The following is a 26,488-nucleotide window of genomic DNA, read 5'->3' as shown; positions in this document are numbered from 1 at the left end:
AATAAAAGTTTCAATCAATCAATCAATCAATGCCTACTATGGATTGAACTTTCACAGTATCATGTTAGACCCGCTCGACATCCATTGCTTTCGGTCCCCTAGAGGGGGGGGGTTGCCCACATCTGAGGTCCTCTCCAAGGTTTCTCATAGTCAGCATTGTCACTGGCGTCCCACTGGATGTGAATTCTCCCTGCCCACTGGGTGTGAGTTTTCCTTGCCCTTTTGTGGGTTCTTCCGAGGATGTTGTAGTCGTAATGATTTGTGCAGTCCTTTGAGACATTTGTGATTTGGGGCTATATAAATAAACATTGATTGATTGATTGATTGATACTGAGCCTATGGTGCTGTTAAGTTATTTTGGCTCAATGTGCCTTTTTTATTTTTTATTTTCATGTATTATTATTTAATATATAATGTTGTTTTAGTTGCTTAAGAGATATTCCTGGCTATGAATTTGCTGATTGCTATTTTTATGTTTTTGTGCATTATTTGTTGCCGTAATCAGGTTACTCATCAGTTACTCAGTACTTGAGTAGTTTTTTCGCAACATACTTTTTACTTTTACTCAAGTAAATATTTGAGTGACTACTCCTTACTTTTACTCGAGTAATACATCTCTAAAGTAACAGTACTCTTACTTGAGTACAATTTCTGGCTCCTCTACCCACCTCTGCCAACAAGTATGTGCTCCAATCACTCTATCACAAAAAAAATAGAAATGATTGGAAACTCAAGACAGCCATGACATGATGTTCTTTACAAGTGGATGTAAACTTTTGATCGGGACTGCAGATTTGGCGAGGGGGTTGCTGCCGAGTTGCCAAGTTTTAGGTGTCTGTGCAATGCAACGTCAAATAGAAACGTTATTTCCCAGGCTGGATGCCCGAAAAAAAAAAAACGCTTGGCCCTGCGTGATGAGGATGGATTTCTTATCTGCGGATCCCATCAGGCTCACTTAGCGGTGATTCAGCGTTTATGTGCGCTCGCAAAGTGTTAGGGATGGGGGAACACGGCCTGAAGTCTACGTGGTGATATATTGCAGACCTATGAATGATAATAGAACTTTTTCTAAAGGGGGTTTAAAAAGCTGCTGACATGTGCAGGAACGTATTGCCTTCCACTTGTATTAGTTCTTAAAATGATTATTCACCCACTTGGTAATTTACGGTCTATTGCAGGCCCGGGCAATTATTTTGACTCGGGGGGCCAAAATTAGAGAAAACAATGTGTCTGGGGGCCGAGATATCTGAGTTTTAGGAACACTAATATAATGCTAAAAACGTTATGACGGACCATCTTAAAAAACGGAATCCATCCATTCATCCATTTTCTACCGCTTATTCCCTTTTGGGGTGGCGGGGGGCGCTGGCGCCTATCTCAGCTACAATCGGGCGGAAGGCGGGGTACACCCTGGACAAGTCGCCACCTCATCGCAGGGCCAACACAGATAGACAGACAACATTCGCACACTAGGGCCAATTTAGTGTTGCCAATCAACCTATCCCCAGGTGCATGTCTTTGGAGGTGGGAGGAAGCCGGAGTACCCGGAGGGAACCCACGCAGTCACGGGGAGAACATGCAAACTCCACACAGAAAGATCCCGAGCCTGGATTTGAACCCAGGACTGCAGGAACTTCGTATTGTGAGGCAGACGCACTAACCAACGGAATGGAATTTCTTTTTTTTTTTTTTTTTTTACTGAATGAGACACCCAGAATGCACAGAATGTGGCATCCATCCATCCATCCATCATCTTCCGCTTATCCGAGGTCGGGTCGCGGGGGCCGCAGCCTAAGCAGGGAAGCCCAGACTTCCCTCTCCCCAGCCACTTCGTCTAGCTCTTCCCGGGGGATCCCGAGGCGTTCCCAGGCCAGCCGGGAGACATAGTCTTCCCAACGTGTCCTGAGGCGTTCGGGTGGCATCCTGACCAGATGCCCGAACCACCTCATCTGGCTCCTCTCGATGTGGAGGAGCAGCGGCTTTACTTTGAGTTCCTCCCGGATGGCAGAGCTTCTCACCCTATCTCTAAGGGAGAGACCCAAACTCATTTGGGCCGCTTGTACCCGTGATCTTATCCTTTCGGTCATGACCCAAAGCTCATGACCATAGGTGAGGATGGGAACGTAGATCGACCGGTAAATTGAGAGCTTTGCCTTCCGGCTCAGCTCCTTCTTCACCACAACGGATCGGTACAACGTCCGCATTACTGAAGACGCCGCACCGATCCGCCTGTCGATCTCACGATCCACTCTTCCCCCACTCGTGAACAAGACTCCCAGGTACTTGAACTCCTCCACTTGGGGCAGGGTCTCCAACCCCAACCCGGAGATGGCATTCCACTCTTTTCTGTGTGGAATGTGGCATTTACAACGTTATTTATATTGATAATATTGTAAAACTAAATATTGACCACATGGGTCTTTTTAAAGATCCCAAAAACCTGTTTTAAAACCCGTGTAGATCTGCCATTCCAGGCTATAGTTCCCAGACTCTGGAACAATTTGCACCAGTCCCTCTGTGATCTTGAAACTCTCATTTGAAAACTTCTCGTTTTAGTAACGCATTTAGTCAATGCACCGATTAAAGGCCTACTGAAATGAGATGTTCTTATTTAAACGGGGATAGCAGGTCCATTCTATGTGTCATACTTGATCATTTCGCGATATTGCCATATTTTTGCTGAAAGGATTTAGTAGAGAACATAGACGATAAAGTTCGCAACTTTTGGTCGCTAATAAAAAAAGCCTTGCCTGTACCGGAAGTAGCAGACGATGTGCGCGTGACGTCACGGGTTGTGGAGCTCCTCACATCTGAACATTGTTTACAATCATGGCCACCAGCAGCGAGAGCGATTCGGACCGAGAAAGCGACAATTTCCCCATTAATTTGAGCGAGGATGAAAGATTTGTGGATGAGGAAAGTGAGTGGGAAGGACTAGAAAAAAACAAACTCAGATGTTATTAGACAAATTTACTAGGATAATTCTGGAAAATCCCTTATCTGATTATGGTGTTACTGGTGTTTTAGTGAGATTATATGGTCGTACCTGTACAACCTAAAGGTCGGCCCCGCACCTTTCTTCAGCACCAGTCGACGGGTGGTGGCGATGCCCATCTCTGCCCTTCGCAAGGGACCCTCTTCGAAACACGATCTTTCGAAATGATCGCTGCATAATACGCTGTACTTTGTGTGTGTGGTCCAATCCAACCGTGTTCGCTTGACCGCTCTGTTCCATAACAAAGCTTCACCGTCATCTTTCGGGAATGTAAACAATGAAACACCGGCTGCTTTTGTGTTGCCGCAATACACCGCTTCCCACCTACAGCTTTCTTCTTTGACGTCTCCATTATTCATTGAACAAATTGCAAAAGATTCAGCAACACAGATTTCCAGAATACTGTGGAATTATGCGATGAAAACAGACGACTTATAGCTGGGAACGGTGCTGGACCAAAATGTCCTCTACAATGCGTGACGTCACACGCACTGGCAGTGGTTTTTTGAAGTGTTCCTGACCCCATATGGGGATATCCTTTACACACTGATGTCGCTTTTTGATGCAGTACCGCCTGAGGGATCGAAGGTCCATAATATCATTGCTTATGTGCAGTCAAAGTAAACAAAAACAGAATGCTGGACGACAGCAAAGACTTACTGTAGAGCAGAGACGGCGTCCACAATGTAAATCCGAACATGACATGACTATCAACAAAGTCCCCACAAAGAAGGATAAAAACAACTGAAATATTCTCGATTGCTAAAACAAAGTAGATACGGGAAATATCGCCCGAAGTAAGACATGAAACTGCTACAGGAAAATACCAAAACCACCAAAATAGGAGGGCAAGACAAGAACTAAAACAGGTTGAAAAACACTGAACTAGAGGCAACTTGCGGATAAAATCAAGAAAAGTGAAGTTTGCATAATTCAAACGTTTTCAAAGCTCTGATATCAATCAATCAATGTTTATTTATATAGCCCCAAATCACAAATGTCTCAAAGGACTGCACAAATCATTACGACTACAACATCCTTGGAAGAACCCACAAAAGGGCAAGGAAAACTCACACCCAGTGGGCAGGGAGAATTCACATCCAGTGGGACGCCAGTGACAATGCTGACTATGAGAAACCTTGGAGAGGACCTCAGATGTGGGCAACCCCCCGCCCCTCTAGGGGACCGAAAGCAATGGATGTCGTATAGGTAATACGAGAGAAAGAAGGTGCGAATGAAGGAAGAATTAATTCCTAAAAAAAACAAGAAGGGGTCCATCGTCTGGCGGTGGCTTGGCTTCAAGTGGGAAGATGTCGAACAGACAACCATAATTTGTCAAGTGTGGGGCTTACAAAAAGTAGCATTACTGCTAATACGTAGCATCATTTGAAAAGTCACCTGCTAGAGAATGAAGAGTGATTACTCCGCATGTCAATCAATGTTTATTTATTTATATAGCCCCAAATCACAAATGTCTCAAAGGACTGCACAAATCATTACGACTACAACATCCTCGGAAGAACCCACAAAAGGGCAAGGAAAACTCACACCCAGTGGGCAGGGAGAATTCACATCCAGTGGGACGCCAGTGACAATGCTGACTATGAGAAACCTTGGAGAGGACCTCAGATGTGGGCAACCCCCCCCCCCCCTCTAGGGGACCGAAAGCAATGGATGTGGAGCGGGTCTAACATGATACTGTGAAAGTTCAATCCATAGTGGCTCCAACACAGCCGCGAGAGTTCAGTTCAAAGCGGATCCAAGACAGCAGCGAGAGTCCCGTCCACAGGAAACCATCTCAAGCGGAGGCGGATCAGCAGCGTAGAGATGTCCCCAACCGATACACAGGCGAGCGGTCCATCCTGGGTCTCGACTCTGGACAGCCAGTACTTCATCCATGGTCATCGGACCGGACCCCCTCCACAAGGGAGGGGGGGACATAGGAGAAAAAAGAAAAGAAGCGGCAGATCAACTGGTCTAAAAAGGAGGTCTATTTAAAGGCTAGAGTATACAGATGAGTTTTAAATGCTTCTACTGAGGTGGCATCTCGAACTGTTACCGGGAGGGCATTCCAGAGTACTGGAGCCCAAACGGAAAACGCTCTATAGCCCGCAGACTTTTTTTGGGCTCTAGGAATCACTAATAAGCCGGAGTCTTTTGAACGCAGATTTCTTGCCGGGACATATGGTACAATACAATCGGCAAGATAGGATGGAGCTAGACCGTGTAGTATTTTATACGTAAGTAGTAAAATTGAATATTTCACCCGGCATTCACTGGTTGTTTGGCGATGACACAACACACAACGCCGCCTGTTTACCGCCCGGCGACACCGCTGACTTTCCGCGGTCTGGCGACACGGAACATGCCTTCCATCTTGTTTTAGTCATCCTCTGTAAAGTCCATGTCCTTTCTTTCGCGGACCTGCTTAGTACTTTTCCAGCTCATGAGCACAGCCGGGCCTCTCGCCAGATGTTCTGCATTTAATGAGAGAAACGATCCGGAGGCTTTGTGTGTTGGGTTTTTTTTTTTTTTTTTTTTTTTGGTGTGTTTTTGTCCAGCAGAAATGGGAGAGAACACATGCTAAGGAAATTGCTGATTAAAGGCAGACTGTTGAAATGTGCAATTTCTTATATGATGTGGTACATAGTGCAATTAAGTACGCACCAGCCCGGCACCAGAGATATTAGGGGTTGCGTAAGCCTCATGACTTCAGAATTTTCTTTGGGGCGTTTTCACACTCAGCTGTCCAAAACAACTCTGGGGCGATTTCACACTAGAAACCCTTTTGTCTGTTTTAAATAGGACTCCAATTGATCCCTTCAATTCTAACTCAGTTAATACAATTCACCAGTGCCTCCATGGAAATGCCCCCCCCTCTACCTTCAAATGCTCCACACGACACCTCCGCTCCAAACAGACTAACCTCCTCTAACCTCCAAGGACAAAGCTACGAACTACGGGAGACCGGGCTTTCTGCTCCGCTGCTCCCAGTCTGTGGAACGGTCTCCCTGACCTCCTGAGGGCACCTCAGACTGTGGAAGCTTTTAAAAAAGGCTTAAAAACCCTTCTTTTAAAAAAAGCCTTTTTATAGATGTATGCATTAGTTGTAGCTATTAGGCTGTTCTAGTTTTTATATTTTATTTATTTTTATTATTATTTTTATTTGATTTTAAATTGTATTTATTTTTTAATACACTGTAGCACTTTAAGGTTGTTTGCTCAATGTAAAGTGCTTTTTACAAATAAAATATATTATTATTATTATTATTATGACTGGACGATAGGTTGATTGGCAACACTAAATGGTCCCTAGTGTGTGAATGTGAGTGTGAATGTTGTCTGTCTATCTGTTTTGGCCCTGTGATGAGGTGGCGACTTGTCCAGGGTGTATTCCGCCTTCCGCCCGATCATAGCTGAGATAAGCGCCAGCGCCCCCCGCGACCCCAAAAGGGAATAAGCGGTAGAAAATGGATGGATGGATAACTGGACGTCGACCAATATGATTGACTTCTGGTTCACGTACGCACTGCAAAAAGTCAGGGCTCAAAAAAACAAGGGAAAAAAATACAAAAATTAGGGGTATTTTATTTGAAGTAAGCAAAATTATCTGCCAATAGAACAAGAAAGTTCAGCTTGTCAAGTGTTTCCATAACAAGTAAAACTAACTAACCTCAATGAACCCCATAAAATACCTTAAAATACGTATATTTTCTACTATATTGGATCCACTTTGGACTGGACTCTCACCGTTATGTTAGATCCACTGTGGATTGGACTTTCACAATATCATGTTAGACCCGCTCGACATCCATTGCTTACGGTCCCCTGGGATGGAGGGGCGGGGGTTGCCCACATCTGCGTTCCTCTCCAAGGTTTCTCATAGTCATCATTGTCACTGTCACCGACGTCCAACTGGGTCCTGAGTAGCAGGGGGTGTATATTGTAGCGTCCCGTAAGAGTTAGTGCTACAAGGGATTCTGGATATTTGTTCTGTTGTGTTTATGTTGTGTTACGGTGCGGATGTTCTCCCAAAATGTTTCTCATTCTTGTTTGGTGTGGGTTCACAGTGTGGCGCATATTTGTAACAGTGTTAAACTTGTTTATACGGCCACCCTCAGTGTGACCTGTATGGCTGTTGACCAAGTATGAATTGCATTCATTTCTGTGTGTGTGCTTGAATTTAACGTTTTCATTAAACCAGTTAAAAGATCATACAACGTGTCAGCATTTCTTGACATCTTCGAGTAAAGACCATTGTTAAACCCGTCCAACTCTACATTACTATGTGTTTGTTTAAATGGAGAAAAAGCGGACGCCTGGACAGTCTGTGGCTGTAAAGGGGTGAAGGTTTCAGGTTGTAGAGGACGCTAAAGGCAGTACCTTTAAGGCACGCCCCCAATATTGTTGGCCAGGTGGAAATCGGGAGAATTTCGGGAGGGGGACTGAAATTCGTGAGTCTCCCGGGAAAATCGGGAGGGTTGGCAATTATGACACATCGGCATGCTACGGTGTTAGCCGTAAAAGCTAACTACGGCAAGAGATAAGTTAGCTTCTAAGTCAGCAGGCGTTTGAGTTTGTAATGCACAACACCGCCATACTAAAGTAACTACTCCTCCATTTCGAGAGGAGCCAGATGAGGTGGTTCGGGCATCTGGTCTAGATGCCACCCGAACGCCTTCCTAGGGAGGGAGGCACGTCCGACCGGTACGAGGCCACGGGGAAAACCCAGGACATATTGGGAGGACTATGTTTCCCTGCGGGATCCCCCGGGAAGAGCTAGACGAAGTGGCTGGGGAGAGGAAAGTCAGGGCTTCCCTGGTTGGGCTGCTGCCCCCGCGACCCGACCTCGGATAAGCGAAAGAAGATTGATGAATCGATACTAACCGTGATACCAACCCACTCCTCCAAAGTGGGCTGGCTCAGGGTGGAGGACGGAGTCAAACAACTTGCACTGAGCCTGGTCTATAAAATCCGCTACACCTCCTTGATACCGAAGTACATGTCAAACTACTTCCTTAACGTAAATGACCGCCATAACCACAACACCAGGGGGAGCTCCACAAACCACGTTAAACCCAGATTCCGATCTAACAAAGGTCTTAACTCATTCTCTTTCTATGCCACATCAATGTGGAATGCACTCCCAACAGGTATAAAAGTAAGTGCATCTCTATATTCCTTCAAAACCGCTCTAAAACAACACCTCCAGGCAACTTCAACACTTTACTAATACCCTCCTCCATTCACATCCCATCTCCCCGGATTATAAACAACTCAAATGTACTTCTAATGTATATACTTGTTCTTATGCTATGTGAACTCACTATGTTCTCTGCTGGCTGTACATATCCTACTAAATAAGACCTACACTGTTTCAATGTCCACATTTCTCTGTTGATGCAATTGTTGATGACTGAAGTTCTGATATCAACCAAAGCTCCTCATCCCACCCCCCGGATTGTAAATAATGTAAATAATTCAATGTACATACTATGATGATTAACTTGTGTGATGACTGTATTATGTTGATAGTATATATTTGTACCATGAATTGATTAACGTGGACCCCGACGTAAACAAGTTGAAAAACTTATTGGGGTGTTACCATTTAGTGGTCAATTGTACGGAATATGTACTGTACTGTGCAATCTACTAATAAAAGTATCAATCAATCAATCAATCAAAAACTATAGACACGTTTTGTGACATTTTGACCAAGTATTAGACATGTTTTGTGACATTTAGACCAAATATTAGACACATTTTGTGACATTTAGCTTATTAGATATGTTTTGTGACATTTAGACCAAGTATTAGACACATTCAGTGACATTTTGACCAAGTATGAAACACGTTTTGTGACATTTAAACCAAGTATTAAACACGTTTTGAGACATTTGGACTATTAGACATGTTTTGTGACATTTAGACCAAGTATTTTTTTAAATGTTTAGTGACATTTCGACCAAGTATGAGACACGTTTTGTGACATTTTGACTATTAGACATGTTGGATGACATTTAGACCAAGTATTAGACATGTTTTGTGACATTTGGACTATTAGACATGTTTTGTGACATTTACACCAAGTATTACTCATGTTTTGTGACATTTAAACCTAGTATTATACATGTTTTGTGACATTTAAACCTAGTATTATACATGTTTTGTGACATTTAAACCAAGTATTATACATGTTTTGTGACATTTCGGCTATTAGACATGTTTGATGACATTTAGACCAAGTATGAGACACGTTTTGTGACGTTTAGACGATTAGACATGTTGTGTGACATTTAAACCAAGTATTAGACATGTTTTGTGACATTTGGACTATTAGACATGTTTTGTGACATTTACACCAAGTATTACTCATGTTTTGTGACATTTAAACCTAGTATTATACATGTTTTGTGACATTTAAACCAAGTATTATACATGTTTTGTGACATTTAAACCAAGTATTATACATGTTTTGTGACATTTAAACCAAGTATTATACATGTTTTGTGACATTTAAACCAAGTATTATACATGTTTTGTGACATTTCGGCTATTAGACATGTTTGATGACATTTAGACCAAGTATGAGACACGTTTTGTGACGTTTAGACGATTAGACATGTTTTGTGACATTTAAACCAAGTATTAGACATGTTTTGTGACATTTAGACCTAGGATTAGACACGTTTTGTGACATTTTGACCAAGTATTAGACATGTTTTGAGACATGTAGACCTAGGATTAGACTCCTTTTGTGACATTTAAACCAAGTATTAGACATGTTTTGTGACATTTAGACCTAGGATTAGGTGACTGAAGTTCTGATATCAACCAAAGCTCCTCATCCCACCCCCCGGATTGTAAATAATGTAAATAATTCAATGTACATACTATGATGATTAACTTGTGTGATGACTGTATTATGTTGATAGTATATATTTGTACCATGAATTGATTAACGTGGACCCCGACTTAAACAAGTTGAAAAACTTATTGGGGTGTTACCATTTAGTGGTCAATTGTACGGAATATGTACTGAACTGTGCAATCTACTAATAAAAGTATCAATCAATCAATCAATCAAAAACTATAGACACGTTTTGTGACATTTTGACCAAGTATTAGACATGTTTTGGGACATTTAAACCAAGTATTAGACACGTTTTGTGACATTTAGACCAAATATTAGACACATTTTGTGACATTTAGCTTATTAGATATGTTTTTTGACATTTAGACCAAGTATTAGACACATTCTGTGACATTTTGACCAAGTATGAAACACGTTTTGTGACATTTAAACCAAGTATTAAACACGTTTTGAGACATTTAGACTATTAGACATGTTTTGTGACATTTAGACCAAGTATTTTTTTAAATGTTTAGTGACATTTCGACCAAGTATGAGACACGTTTTGTGACATTTTGACTATTAGACATGTTGGATGACATTTAGACCAAGTATTAGACATGTTTTGTGACATTTGGACTATTAGACATGTTTTGTGACATTTACACCAAGTATTACTCATGTTTTGTGACATTTAAACCTAGTATTATACATGTTTTGTGACATTTAAACCTAGTATTATACATGTTTTGTGACATTTAAACCAAGTATTATACATGTTTTGTGACATTTAAACCAAGTATTATACATGTTTTGTGACATTTCGGCTATTAGACATGTTTGATGACATTTAGACCAAGTATGAGACACGTTTTGTGACGTTTAGACGATTAGACATGTTTTGTGACATTTAAACCAAGTATTAGACATGTTTTGTGACATTTAGACCTAGGATTAGACACGTTTTGTGACATTTTGACTATTAGACATGTTGGATGACATTTAGACCAAGTATTAGACATGTTTTGTGACATTTGGACTATTAGACATGTTTTGTGACATTTACACCAAGTATTACTCATGTTTTGTGACATTTAAACCTAGTATTATACATGTTTTGTGACATTTAAACCAAGTATTATACATGTTTTGTGACATTTAAACCAAGTATTATACATGTTTTGTGACATTTAAACCAAGTATTATACATGTTTTGTGACATTTCGGCTATTAGACATGTTTGATGACATTTAGACCAAGTATGAGACACGTTTTGTGACGTTTAGACGATTAGACATGTTTTGTGACATTTAAACCAAGTATTAGACATGTTTTGAGACATGTAGACCTAGGATTAGACTCCTTTTGTGACATTTAGACCAAGTATTAGACACGTTTTGTGACATTTAGACGATTAGACATGTTTTGTGACATTTAAACCAAGTATTAGACATGTTTTGTGACATTTGGACCTAGGATTAGGTGACTGAAGTTCTGATATCAACCAAAGCTCCCCACCCACCCCCCGGATTGTAAATAATGTAAATAATTCAATGTACATACTATGATGATTAACTTGTGTGATGACTGTATTATGTTGATAGTATATATTTGTACCATGAATTGATTAACGTGGACCCCGACTTAAACAAGTTGAAAAACTTACTCGGGTGTTACCATTTAGTGGTCAATTGTACGGAATATGTACTGTACTGTGCAATCTACTAATAAAAGTATCAATCAATCAATCAATCAAAAACTATAGACACGTTTTGTGACATTTTGACCAAGTATTAGACATGTTTTGTGACATTTAGACCAAATATTAGACACATTTTGTGACATTTAGCTTATTAGATAAGTTTTGTGACATTTAGACCAAGTATTAGACACATTCTGTGACATTTTGACCAAGTATGAAACACGTTTTGTGACATTTAAACCAAGTATTAAACACGTTTTGAGACATTTAGACTATTAGACATGTTTTGTGACATTTAGACCAAGTATTTTTTTAAATGTTTAGTGACATTTCGACCAAGTATGAGACACGTTTTGTGACATTTTGACTATTAGACATGTTGGATGACATTTAGACCAAGTATTAGACATGTTTTGTGACATTTGGACTATTAGACATGTTTTGTGACATTTACACCAAGTATTACTCATGTTTTGTGACATTTACACCAAGTATTACTCATGTTTTGTGACATTTAAACCTAGTATTAAACATGTTTTGTGACATTTAAACCAAGTATTATACATGTTTTGTGACATTTAAACCAAGTATTATACATGTTTTGTGACATTTAAACCAAGTATTATACATGTTTTGTGACATTTCGGCTATTAGACATGTTTGATGACATTTAGACCAAGTATGAGACACGTTTTGTGACGTTTAGACGATTAGACATGTTTTGTGACATTTAAACCAAGTATTAGACATGTTTTGTGACATTTGGACTATTAGACATGTTTTGTGACATTTACACCAAGTATTACTCATGTTTTGTGACATTTAAACCTAGTATTAAACATGTTTTGTGACATTTAAACCAAGTATTATACATGTTTTGTGACATTTAAACCAAGTATTATACATGTTTTGTGACATTTAAACCAAGTATTATACATGTTTTGTGACATTTCGGCTATTAGACATGTTTGATGACATTTAGACCAAGTATGAGACACGTTTTGTGACGTTTAGACGATTAGACATGTTTTGTGACATTTAAACCAAGTATTAGACATGTTTTGTGACATTTGGACTATTAGACATGTTTTGTGACATTTACACCAAGTATTACTCATGTTTTGTGACATTTAAACCAAGTATTATACATGTTTTGTGACATTTAAACCAAGTATTATACATGTTTTGTGACATTTAAACCTAGTATTATACATGTTTTGTGACATTTCGGCTATTAGACTTGTTTGATGACATTTAGACCAAGTATGAGACACGTTTTGTGACGTTTAGACGATTAGACATGTTTTGTGACATTTAAACCAAGTATTATACATGTTTTGTGACATTTAAACCAAGTATTATACATGTTTTGTGACATTTAAACCTAGTATTATACATGTTTTGTGACATTTAAACCAAGTATTATACATGTTTTGTGACATTTAAACCAAGTATTATACATGTTTTGTGACATTTCGGCTATTAGACTTGTTTGATGACATTTAGACCAAGTATGAGACACGTTTTGTGACGTTTAGACGATTAGACATGTTTTGTGACATTTAAACCAAGTATTAGACATGTTTTGTGACATTTAGACCTAGGATTAGACACGTTTTGTGACATTTTGACCAAGTATTAGACATGTTTTGAGACATGTAGACCTAGGATTAGACTCCTTTTGTGACATTTAGACCAAGTATTAGACACGTTTTGTGACATTTAGACGATTAGACATGTTTTGTGACATTTAAACCAAGTATTAGACATGTTTTGTGACATTTAAACCAAGTATTAGACATGTTTTGTGACATTTAGACCTAGGATTAGGTGACTGAAGTTCTGATATCAACCAAAGCTCCTCATCCCACCCCCCCGGATTGTAAATAATGTAAATAATTCAATGTACATACTATGATGATTAACTTGTGTGATGACTGTATTATGTTGATAGTATATATTTGTACCATGAATTGATTAACGTGGACCCCGACTTAAACAAGTTGAAAAACTTATTGGGGTGTTACCATTTAGTGGTCAATTGTACGGAATATGTACTGTACTGTGCAATCTACTAATAAAAGTATCAATCAATCAATCAATCAAAAACTATAGACACGTTTTGTGACATTTTGACCAAGTATTAGACATGTTTTGTGACATTTAGACCAAATATTAGACACATTTTGTGACATTTAGCTTATTAGATATGTTTTGTGACATTTAGACCAAGTATTAAACACGTTTTGAGACATTTAGACTATTAGACACATTCTGTGACATTTTGACCAAGTATGAAACACGTTTTGAGACATTTAAACCAAGTATTAAACACGTTTTGAGACATTTAGACTATTAGACATGTTTTGTGACATTTAGACCAAGTATTTTTTTAAATGTTTAGTGACATTTCGACCAAGTATGAGACACGTTTTGTGACATTTTGACTATTAGACATGTTGGATGACATTTAGACCAAGTATTAGACATGTTTTGTGACATTTAGGCTATTAGACATGTTTTGTGACATTTACACCAAGTATTACTCATGTTTTGTGACATTTAAACCAAGTATTATACATGTTTTGTGACATTTAAACCAAGTATTATACATGTTTTGTGACATTTAAACCAAGTATTATACATGTTTTGTGACATTTAAACCAAGTATTATACATGTTTTGTGACATTTAAACCAAGTATTAAACACGTTTTGAGACATTTAGACTATTAGACATGTTTTGTGACATTTAGACCAAGTATTTTTTTAAATGTTTAGTGACATTTCGACCAAGTATGAGACACGTTTTGTGACATTTTGACTATTAGACATGTTGGATGACATTTAGACCAAGTATTAGACATGTTTTGTGACATTTGGACTATTAGACATGTTTTGTGACATTTACACCAAGTATTACTCATGTTTTGTGACATTTAAACCAAGTATTATACATGTTTTGTGACATTTAAACCTAGTATTATACATGTTTTGTGACATTTAAACCAAGTATTATACATGTTTTGTGACATTTCGGCTATTAGACATGTTTGATGACATTTAGACCAAGTATGAGACACGTTTTGTGACGTTTAGACGATTAGACATGTTTTGTGACATTTAAACCAAGTATTAGACATGTTTTGTGACATTTAGACCTAGGATTAGACACGTTTTGTGACATTTTGACCAAGTATTAGACATGTTTTGAGACATGTAGACCTAGGATTAGACTCCTTTTGTGACATTTAGACCAAGTATTAGACACGTTTTGTGACATTTAGACGATTAGACATGTTTTGTGACATTTAAACCAAGTATTAGACATGTTTTGTGACATTTAAACCAAGTATTAGACATGTTTTGTGACATTTAGACCTAGGATTAGGTGACTGAAGTTCTGATATCAACCAAAGCTCCTCATCCCACCCCCCGGATTGTAAATAATGTAAATAATTCAATGTATATACTATGATGATTAACTTGTGTGATGACTGTATTATGTTGATAGTATATATTTGTACCATGAATTGATTAACGTGGACCCCGACTTAAACAAGTTGAAAAACTTATTGGGGTGTTACCATTTAGTGGTCAATTGTACGGAATATGTACTGAACTGTGCAATCTACTAATAAAAGTATCAATCAATCAATCACTCAAAAACTATAGACACGTTTTGTGACATTTTGACCAAGTATTAGACATGTTTTGTGACATTTAGACCAAATATTAGACACATTTTGTGACATTTAGCTTATTAGATATGTTTTGTGACATTTAGACCAAGTATTAGACACATTCTGTGACATTTTGACCAAGTATGAAACACGTTTTGTGACATTTAAACCAAGTATTAAACACGTTTTGAGACATTTAGACTATTAGACATGTTTTGTGACATTTAGACCAAGTATTTTTTTAAATGTTTAGTGACATTTCGACCAAGTATGAGACAGTTTTTGTGACATTTTGACTATTAGACATGTTGGATGACATTTAGACCAAGTATTAGACATGTTTTGTGACATTTGGACTATTAGACATGTTTTGTGACATTTACACCAAGTATTACTCATGTTTTGTGACATTTAAACCTAGTATTATACATGTTTTGTGACATTTAAACCAAGTATTATACATGTTTTGTGACATTTAAACCAAGTATTATACATGTTTTGTAACATTTCGGCTATTAGACATGTTTGATGACATTTAGACCAAGTATGAGACACGTTTTGTGACGTTTAGACGATTAGACATGTTTTGTGACATTTAAACCAAGTATCAGACATGTTTTGTGACATTTAGACCTAGGATTAGACACGTTTTGTGACATTTTGACCAAGTATTAGACATGTTTTGAGACATTTAGACCAAGTATTAGACACGTTTTGTGACATTTAGACGATTAGAAATGTTTTGTGACATTTAAACCAAGTATTAGACATGTTTTGTGACATTTAGACCTAGGATTAGGTGACTGAAGTTCTGATATCAACCAAAGCTCCTCATCCCACCCCCCGGATTGTAAATAATGTAAATAATTCAATGTACATACTATGATGATTAACTTGTGTGATGACTGTATTATGTTGATAGTATATATTTGTACCATGAATTGATTAACGTGGACCCCGACTTAAACAAGTTGAAAAACTTACTCGGGTGTTACCATTTAGTGGTCAATTGTACGGAATATGTACTGTACTGTGCAATCTACTAATAAAAGTATCAATCAATCAATCAATCAAAAACTATACTATTACCGGTATAGATAGATAGATAGTACTTTATTGATTCCTTCAGGGGAGTTCCTTCAGGAAAATTAAAATTCCAGCAGCAGTGTACAGAGTTGAGATCAATTAAAAAAAAAAAAAAAAAAAAAAGTAAATAATGGGGGTTTAAAAGGAAACAAAATAGAGAAATATTACAAAAAGAATAAAAACAATGGGAATAAGAATATAACAGTAAAATAAGAATATAACAAGACAAAGTAGGCAGTAGTGACCATGTTATGAAAAGTATTGCACTGTTAATGTTTTGCATCCCCTGTCATCCTAGTACCCCCCGCCCCCCGTCCCAGACAGGAGTTGTACAGTCTAATGGCGTGTGGGACAAAGGAGTTCTTGAGTCTATTAGTCCTGCACTTGGGATGAAGCAGTCTAGAACTGAACAGGCTCCTCTGGCTACTGATAACACTATGCAGAGGGTGACTGGCATCATCCAGGATTTTCACCAGTTAGTCAACAGTCCTCTTCTCTGCCACCGTCACCAGTGAGTCCAGTTTCATTCCCATTGTAGAACCGGCCCGCCTGATCAGTTTCTCAAGTCTGGAGCTGTCCTTCTTAGATGTACTGCCCCCCAGCACACTACACTGGCAACCACAGACTGGTAGTACATCCACAGGAGTTTTTTACAAATGTTGAAGGAGTGCAGTCTCCTGAGGAAGTACAGCCTGCTCTGTCCTTTCTTGTACTGGTGGTCCGTGTTAACAGTCCAGTCCAGCTTATTGTCCACCCAAACCCTGAGGTACTTGAATGAGTCCACGGTCTGTACCTCAACTCCCTCGATCACAATAGGTTGTGACCGTGGACTCGAGCTCCCAAAGTCAATGACCAGCTCCTTGGTCTTTGACGGATTGAGCTGCAAGACGTTGGTGTGGCACCAGACAACAAAGTCCCTCACCAGATTCCGAAACTCCTCCTCTCTGTCGTCCCTGATGCACCCGCGTACTTCTGGATGTGACACAGCTCTGAGTTGTAGCAGAAGTCAGCGGTGTACAGGGTGAAGAGAAGAGGGGCCAGCACCGTTCCCTGCGGTGCTCCGGTGCCGCTGATCACAGTGTCGAACGTGATGTCCTTCAGTCTGACGTACTGTGGCCTGTCGGTGAGGTAGTTCGAAATCCAGGCAACCAGGCAGGGGTCCACTTGCATTTTGTAGAGCTTGTCCTGAAGGAGGCGGGGCTGGATGGTATTAGCCTTTAAATAGACTCCCTTTTTAGACCAGTTGATCTGCCGTTTCTTTTCTTTTTCTTCTATGTCCCACTCTCCCGTGTGGAGGGGGTCCGGTCCGATCCGGTGGCCATGTACTGCTCGCCTGTGTACCGGCTGGGGACATCTCTGCGCTGCTGGTCCGCCTACGCTTGGGATGGTTTCCTGCTGGCTCCGCTGTGAACGGGACTCTCGCTGCTGTGTCTTGGATCCTCCTTGGACTGGACTCTCGCGACTGTGTTGTATCCATTGTGGATTGAACTTTCACAGTATCATGTTAGATCCGCTCGACATCCATTGCTTTCCTCCTCTCTAAGGTTCTCATAGTCATCATTGTCACCGACGTCCCACTGGGTGTGAGTTTTCCTTGCCCTTATGTGGGCCTACCGAGGATGTCGTAGTGGTTTGTGCAGCCCTTTGAGACACTAGTGATTTAGGGCTATATAAGTAAACATTGATTGATTGATTGATTGATTGATTAAAGGCACTCGAGAAGTCCAGGAACAGGATCCTCACAGTGCCATTTCCCTTATCCAGGTGTGAGTGGGCTCGATGCAGCAGGTAAAGGATAGCATCCTCCACACCAACGCCTTCCTGGTACGCAAACTATACCGTATACCGTACAACCCTAGTTTAGACCAAAGAAGACACTGATTTGGTCCGACTCCAATTACTGTGTTCACACTTAGAACTGAATTCTAGCTGGACTCGGACACAAAGCACCCTGAGAAATGTTTAAAAAGAGTTTTAAGAGTTGTTTAAAAACAGAATAAGATCGACCTACCCCGCTAACCTCACCCCTCTCTCATTTCCTAGGCCTTAAACAACAACGTATATAAGAATGTATCGCCCTACGGCTCCCTCAACAACATCGTGGATGGACTCAACTCCCTGACGGACCACTTCTCAGACCTTACCCTGTCATCAGAACCAAGGAAGCCCAACAAGAGACCCCCGCCCAACTACCTGTGCCACCTGTGCTTCAACAAAGGCCACTACATCAAAGACTGCCCTCAGGTAGGGGTTACGTAGCGGGCGGGATGGAGGGATGACATGTTTTGTTTTCTGCCGGATGACTTATGTGGTGTTTGCTGTAATGATCTTTTTAATTGGGTTCACATGAATGTGGATCTTGCTCTCTTGGCTCTCGTTCTCTGTCTCTCTGGCACTCGGTCTCCGCTCTGACCTACTTGTAAAACAGACTGGCCTCTGTCTTCGGAAGTCATGTGTGCAAGCGTTTGTGTACTTGTGCGACCGGCCTCTCCGAGTCATCTGCCGTAAGCGGCGAGATAAACAAGTCGGGCTAGTTCAAGGTTCAAGTTGTCTCTCCTTGCCTTGATTCACGAACAGCTGTCTTTCCTGGTTCCGCCAAAGATTTGGTTTTTTTTTTGTTATATGCTCCACTTTCTTGGTGTTATTATGCAGGTCCCAGCTGTCGTCATAAACCCACTTATCTTTTAAAAGCATGCGATAATCAATGCTATGAATCACCCAGACTAGTCTCTCAATAAGAAGGCAGCCTTGTTATGTTATAGTTAGTGAAGTGTCACAGTGTGTCCTCGTAAAAATGAAAGAGCCATAAAAATGGATGTAATACTGAACCACTACTCCGACGGTATTAATACAGTTTGTTTTTAACGACATTGTGTGCGATTTATCGTCAGCAAAAGTTACTGATAAGCACATATTGCCGCCGCCCCAATAAATCCTAAATGTTTTCAAGATGCGTGAGTCATACTTAACAATGTCTTGGGCAGTGGTCTTCGAATTGTTTCGCCAAGAATCACCTCAGAAAAAAATGTGTCCCTCCAAATGACATCATAATGAGCAACATTAACATACAGCAGCATCGTAGGTCTAAGTATTTATTAAAAACAAGGTAGAGATTTTTTTAACATATGTTTATTATTTTTCGCCACTGTAACATTACACACAGTTTGAACAGTATATAGTATAAAACACTGTACTTTAATCGAGTGATTCCTTGGCGCACCACTAGATCAGGAGTGTCTAAACTTTTTACCCTGGGGGACGCATTGGGCTAAAAAAAAATGGGGCCAAAAGCAGACTGCATATAAATATACATTACACACACACACACACACACACACACACACACACACACACACACACACACACACATTTAAATACATATATATATATATATATATATATATATATATATATGTGTGTGTATGTATGTGTATATATTTATATATACATATATGTATGTATATGTATGTATGTATGTATATATAATATATATATGTATATATATATATATGTGTATATATATATATCTATATATATATGTACACACATATATATATATATATATGTATATATATATATATATATATATATATATATGTGTGTACATATATATATATATATGTATATGTATGTATGTATGTATGTATGTAGGTGTGGGAAAAATCACAAGACTACATCATCTCTACGGAACTGTTTCATGAGGGGTTCCCTCAATCATCAGGAGATTGAGGGAACCCCTCATGAAACAGTCTGGTGTTGAAAACGCCAGATAATATGTCTTACCTTATACACACACCATAATAATACTTCTATATTGAAGCATAACACAATCCATCAAGCGCTGTGGCTTTATAGCTTACCAAAGTTATACTAAAGTATTTAGATTTTTTTTTTTTGGAGCGCCGTGTGGAATGTTCTATATTTTCAATGGAACATATAACATTCTGGTGTTGTTTACTTGCAGTCTACACATATCTCTTATGTGTGATTGCCATCTACTGGTCACACTTTTCATTTCACCATGTACCAAATAAAATAGCTTCGGGATCGGTAAGCACAACCAAAATGATAAGGCGAGCAGTTGAATTTTGAGAAAATTAAACGATTTTAATCAATCAATCAATCAATAAATAATTGTTTATTTATATAGCCCTAAATCACAAGTGCCTTAAAATGTGCCTTATAGTCCGAAAAAAACGTTATATAATACTTTTTTAACCTTATGTAATGAACAACGTGCGTCCAAAGATCCGGTCTATGAGCGCCAAATGTGAGAAAACGTTTGAAATTCTGGTCACACTTTTCATTTCACCATTTACCAAATAAAATAGCTTCGGGGTCGGTAAGCACAACCAAAATGATTCCGTACATTAGGCGCACCGGGTTATAAGGCGCGCAGTTGAGTTTTGAGAAAATGAAACGATTTTAATCAATCAATCAATCAATCACTGTTTATTTATATAGCCCTAAATCACAAGTGCCTTAAAATGTGCCTTAAAGTCCGAAAAAAAACGGTATATAATACTTTTTTAACCTTATGTAATGAACAACATGCGTCCAAAGATCCGGTCTATGAGCGCCAAATGTGAGAACAATTTGAAATTCTGGGCTTTCAGAAAACTTTAAAGTTTAACGGTGTCACAACTGGGGTTGCAACTTGCTGGGTGATCGTTACCCAAGTGCAACACGGACACTCCGGGCGGCAGCGTGAATGTAGAAATATGATTTAATCCGTGCAAAACATCCAACTACCAACATGTAGGCAAGAAACAACAAATAGGCAAGCAAACTTAGAAAAGAACTTAGCGCAGAGATCAAAACTAGGAGCCCAGAAATACCCACGTAACTGTTGCGTATGCAAACAACGAATCCACGACGAGTGACCGGAAAAGGCAGGCTTAAATAGTGTCTCTAGATTAGGCACAGGTGTGTCCCAAACATAGGCAGGTGAAAATCATAGTGACAAAACAAACAAGGAAGTGCAATCAGGAACTAAAGAAATCCAAAACTAACAGAAGCTAACTAAACTAAACATGATCCGGACCACAGATCATGACAAACGGAAAAAAAAAAAATACAAAAAAGGCTTTGCTACACATCAATCAATCAATCAATCAATGTTTATTTATATAGCCCCAAATCACAAATGTCTCAAAGGACTGCACAAATCATTACGACTACAACATCCTCGGAAGAACCCACAAAAGGGCAAGGAAAACTCACACCCAGTGGGCAGGGAGAATTCACATCCAGTGGGACGCCAGTGACAATGCTGACTATGAGAAACCTTGGAGAGGACCTCAGATGCGGGCACCCCTCCCCCTTTAGGGGACCGAAAGCAATGGATGTCGTATAGGTAATACGAGAGAAAGGAGGTGCGAATGAAGGAAGAATTAATTCCTAAAAAAAAACAAGAAGGGGTCCATCGTCTGGCGGTGGCTTGGCTTCAAGTGGGAAGATGTCGAACAGACAACCATAATTTGTCAAGTGTGGGGCTTACAAAAAGTAGCATTACTGCTAATACGTAGCATCATTTGAAAAGTCACCTGCTAGAGAATGAAGAGTGATTACTCCGCATGTCAATCAATGTTTATTTATTTATATAGCCCCAAATCACAAATGTCTCAAAGGACTGCACAAATCATTACGACTACAACATCCTCGGAAGAACCCACAAAAGGGCAAGGAAAACTCACACCCAGTGGGCAGGGAGAATTCACATCCAGTGGGACGCCAGTGGCAATGCTGACTATGAGAAACCTTGGAGAGGACCTCAGATGTGGGCAACCCCCCCCACCCCCTCTAGGGGACCGAAAGCAATGGATGTCGAGCGGGTCTAACATGATACTGTGAAAGTTCAATCCATAGTGGCTCCAACACAGCCGCGAGAGTTCAGTTCAAGCGGATCAAAGACAGCAGCGAGAGTCCCGTCCACAGGAAACCATCCCAAGCGGAGGCGGATCAGCAGCGTAGAGATGTCCCCAACCGATACACAGGCGAGCGGTCCATCCTGGGTCCCGACTCTGGACAGCCAGTACTTAATCCATGGTCATCGGACTGGACCTCCTCCACAAGGGAGGGGGGGGGGGGACATAGGAGAAAGAAAAGAAGCGGCAGATCAACTGGTCTAAAAAGGAGGTCTATTTAAAGGTTAGAGTATACAGATGAGTTTTAAGGTGAGACTTAAATGCTTCTTAAAATAAAGTCTGTAGCTCAAAATTGTTCATATTAACGCTAAGTATTCACTTTGCTGGGGGCTTCACGGTGGCAGAGGGGTTAGTGCGCCTGCCTCACAATACGAAGTTCCTGCAGTCCTGGGTTCAAATCCAGGCTCGGGATCTTTCTGTGTGGAGTTTGCATGTTCTCCCCGTGACTGCGTGGGTTCCCTCCGGGTACTCCGGCTTCCTCCCACCTCCAAAGACATGCACCTGGGGATAGGTTGATTGGCAACACTAAATGGTCCCTAGTGTGTGAATGTGAGTGTGAATGTTGGCCCTGCGATAAGGTGGCGACTTGTCCAGGGTGTACCCCGCCTTCCGCCCAATTGTAGCTGAGATAGGCGCCAGCGCCCCCCGCGACCCCAAAAGGGAATAAGCGGTAGAAAATGGATGGATTCACTTTGCTCCAGTCGTCCTATGATGACCTGTGAATGCAAACTCCAGAGTAGAAAACAGAGCCTCCTAATGATCCACTTTTCACCAGACCCTACCCCAGAAAATGGATTTTGCAGTCCGACTCCCGCTTGCATCATTTTTCCTTCTTTTTGCTTCTTCGTTTCCCTGGCCTGGGTGAGGCGCAGGTTTCTTTTGCGTGGAACAATAACGAGGAGCAGATGTGAGATTAAAACGCTTTGACCGGCTTTATGACACATGATGGCTGGTCCCTAAAAAACCTGCGCACTGATGAAATATCTGGCCGGACCGAGCCAACGGACCCAATGTTTGGGAATTAGATCATCTGCTGACCACAGTGACGGGGATCTGGCCAGGAGAGAACGGCCTCCTTTTGTTTTTCCAAGAAGTACGGCTTCATCAAACGACCGGGACGCTAATCACAGGAGAAAGTGTCCATGCAGTCAAACACGAGGCGCTACGTGTGTCGTCTTTTCCGTATCTCTGTCAAAACACCCTTTTTGGAGGCTCTCCTCTCGAAATAAGGCGTTGAAATGATGTTTGAAATAAGCTGTAATGGCTTCACGGTGGCAGAGGGGTTAGTGCGTCTGCCTCACAATACGAAGGTCCTGCAGTCCTGGGTTCAAATCCAGGCTCGGGATCTTTCTGTGTGGAGTTTGCATGTTCTCCCCGTGAATGCGTGGGTTCCCTCCGGGTACTCCGGCTTCCTCCCACTTCCAAAGACATGCACCTGGGGATAGGTTGATTGGCAACACTAAAATGGTCCCTAGTGTGTGAATGTGAGTGTGAATGTTGTCTGTCTATCTGTGTTGGCCCTGCGATGAGGTGGCGACTTGTCCAGGGTGTACCCCGCCTTCCGCCCGATTGTAGCTGAGGTAGGCGCCAGCGCCCCCCGCGACCCCGAAAGGGAATAAGCGGTAGAAAATGGAGAAAATGGAGAGCTGTAATAGTGCAGAAAAGATGTCAACATTCCAGGGTCAAACTCCCATCTACCCCCCCACCCCAGAAACAAAAAAAAAAAATCAAGACTCCTTCTGGTTTTCGTTTCAGCCGTTGTAAAAATGCCAGCTGTAATTCAAAATGCCGCGAAAGCCTCCAAAAGCCCTCCGCGCCGACACACTTCATCAACATGGCGGTTATTTAACGCTCTCTCCGGGCCGGCCTGTACTTTCCAATCGTGCTATATCACTTATACGATTAGGCGATCACCTGGCGGAGGGTTCAATTCCGTGGCCCTCAAAACACACACAGACTTGTACTGATAGCTGCAATTTTGGATCCAGATTTAATCATCTCTTGAACAATATATCCAACAGAGGTGCGGGAAATAATCGATTTTTAAATGCATCGCAATTCCGGAGTTCCTTAAGGCTCTGGATGCTGTAGAGTTCAATCAATCAATCAATCAATGTTTACTTATATAGCCCTAAATCAATAGTGTCTCAAAGGGCTGCACAAACCACTACGACATCCTCGGTAGGCCCACATAAGGGCAAGGAAAAACTCACACCCAGTGGGACGTCGGTGACAATGATGACTATGAGAACCTTGGAGAGGAGGAAAGCAATGGATGCCGAGCGGGTCTAACATGATACTGTGAGAGTTCAATCCACAATGGATCCAACACAGTCGCGAGAGTGCGGTCCAAAGCGGATCCAACACAGCAGCGAGAGTCCCGTTCACAGCGGAGCCAGCAGGAAACCATCCCAAGCGGAGGCGGATCAGCAGCGCAGAGATGTCCCCAGCCGATACACAGGCAAGCAGTACATGGCCACCGGATCGGACCGGACCCCCTCCACAAGGGAGAGTGGGACATAGGAGAAAAAGAAAAGAAACGGCAGATCAACTAGTCTAAAAAGGGAGTCTATTTAAAGGCTAGAGTATACAAATGACCTTTAAGGTGAGACTTAAATGCTTCTACTCAGGTGGCATCTCGAACTGTTACCGGGAGGGCATTCCAGAGTACTGGAGCCCGGAATGAAAACGCTCTATAGCCCGCAGACTTTTTTTGGGCTTTGGGAATCACTAATAATAATAATAATAATAAGTCTCACCTTAAAACTCATTTGTATACTGTAGCCTTTAAATAGACTCCCTTTTTAGACCAGTTGATCTGCTGTTTCTTTTCTTTTTCTTCTATGTCCCACTCTCCCCTGTGGAGGGGGTCCGGTCCGATCCGGTGGCCATGTACTGCTTGCCTGTGTATCGGCTGGGGACATTTCTGCGCTGCTGATCCGCCTCGACATCTCTGCGCTGCTGATCCGCCTCCGCTTGGGATGGTTTCCTGCTGGCTCCGCTGTGAACGGGACTCTCGCTGCTGAGTTGGACCCGCTTTGGACTGGACTCTCGCGACTGTGTTGGATCCATTGTGGATTGAACTTTCACAGTATCATGTTAGACCCGCTCGACATCCATTGCTTTCCTCCTCTCTAAGGTTCTCATAATCATTATTGTCACAGACGTCCCACTGGATCATTATTGTCACCGACGTCCCACTGGGTGTGAGTTTTCCTTGCCCTTATGTGGGCCTACCGAGGATGTCGTGGTGGTTTGTGCAGCCCTTTGAGACACTAGTGATTTAGGGCTATATAAGTAAACATTGATTGATTGATTGATTGATAATAAGCCGGAGTCCTTTGAACGCAGATTTCTTGCCAGGAACATTGGGTACAATGTTTTCCTGCTGGCTCCGCTGTGAACGGGACTCTCGCTGCTGTGTTGGATCCATTATGGATTGAACTTTCACAGTATCATGTTAGACCCGCTCGACATCCATTGCTTTCCTCCTCTCCAAGGTTTCTCATAGTCATCATTGTCACCGACGTCCCACTGGGTGTGAGTTTTCCTTGCCCTTATGTGGGCCTACCGAGGATGTGGTAGTGGTTTGTGCAGCCCTTTGAGACACTAGTGATTTAGGGCTATATAAGTAAACATTGATTGATTGATTGATTTAAGTATGAAGATAATGTTGGGTAAGGTTTAAAAAATATTTTCTTCATGTCGCTCAAGCTTCCTTGAAGTTACTTCCAGGGAAGGTTTTGGGCTACTTTAATGTATTACTAGTCAACATTGCATCATAGGTATTAAGGTTAAGAGTCAAAATGTCAATTAAACTAATTAGGGCATTAGTTGATTTTCAGGACGTATTTTAATGCGGAGACAATCTTTAGGGAAGTTGAGTGAAAAGCCCCAAGACTGCCGAGCCCAGCGCTCCCTTGTCGTGGTGACAGCAGTGTTATGTAAAGCCTCTTTTATTGGGGAAAATGAGGTCGCTCCCCCAGTTATGAGCAGAATGCCCCTTCGCTTGCCGCCGCCACGCCTTGGCTCGCTTCCAAGATGTCTTCCACTTGCGCTCATGATTTGCTTCAACTCGCTGAACTAAGCAAGCCCACCCAGCCCCTAACCTGTCCCGCCTTGGATTTGGCTGATTAAAACGACGCACACGGAATGACGTGCTGTTGCAATGGATGCAGTGTAAATGGGGGGTGTGTTTGTTTTCATACAGAATGTGTTGCTAGGCAACATCCGCCACCCTT

At 41.1% G+C, this 26,488-nt stretch overlaps 1 protein-coding gene across 1 annotated transcript in view; it reads left to right on the top strand.

Annotated features, from left to right (window-relative positions):
• Nucleotides 1–26,488, top strand: part of zcchc24 (zinc finger, CCHC domain containing 24) — a 134,756-nt gene that overhangs the window by 19,467 nt on the left and 88,801 nt on the right. The window contains exon 2 of the mRNA XM_061911757.1: nt 18,364–18,564. Coding sequence (XP_061767741.1) covers nt 18,364–18,564 — 201 coding nt within the window. The remainder of the gene's footprint in view (nt 1–18,363; nt 18,565–26,488) is intronic.

This window comes from Nerophis ophidion, linkage group LG09, assembly GCF_033978795.1.
Source record: "Nerophis ophidion isolate RoL-2023_Sa linkage group LG09, RoL_Noph_v1.0, whole genome shotgun sequence".
Classification (NCBI taxonomy): domain Eukaryota; kingdom Metazoa; phylum Chordata; class Actinopteri; order Syngnathiformes; family Syngnathidae; genus Nerophis; species Nerophis ophidion.
The sequence above is the reverse complement of the archived record's forward strand: the minus strand, read 5'-3'. Positions and strand labels throughout refer to the sequence as shown.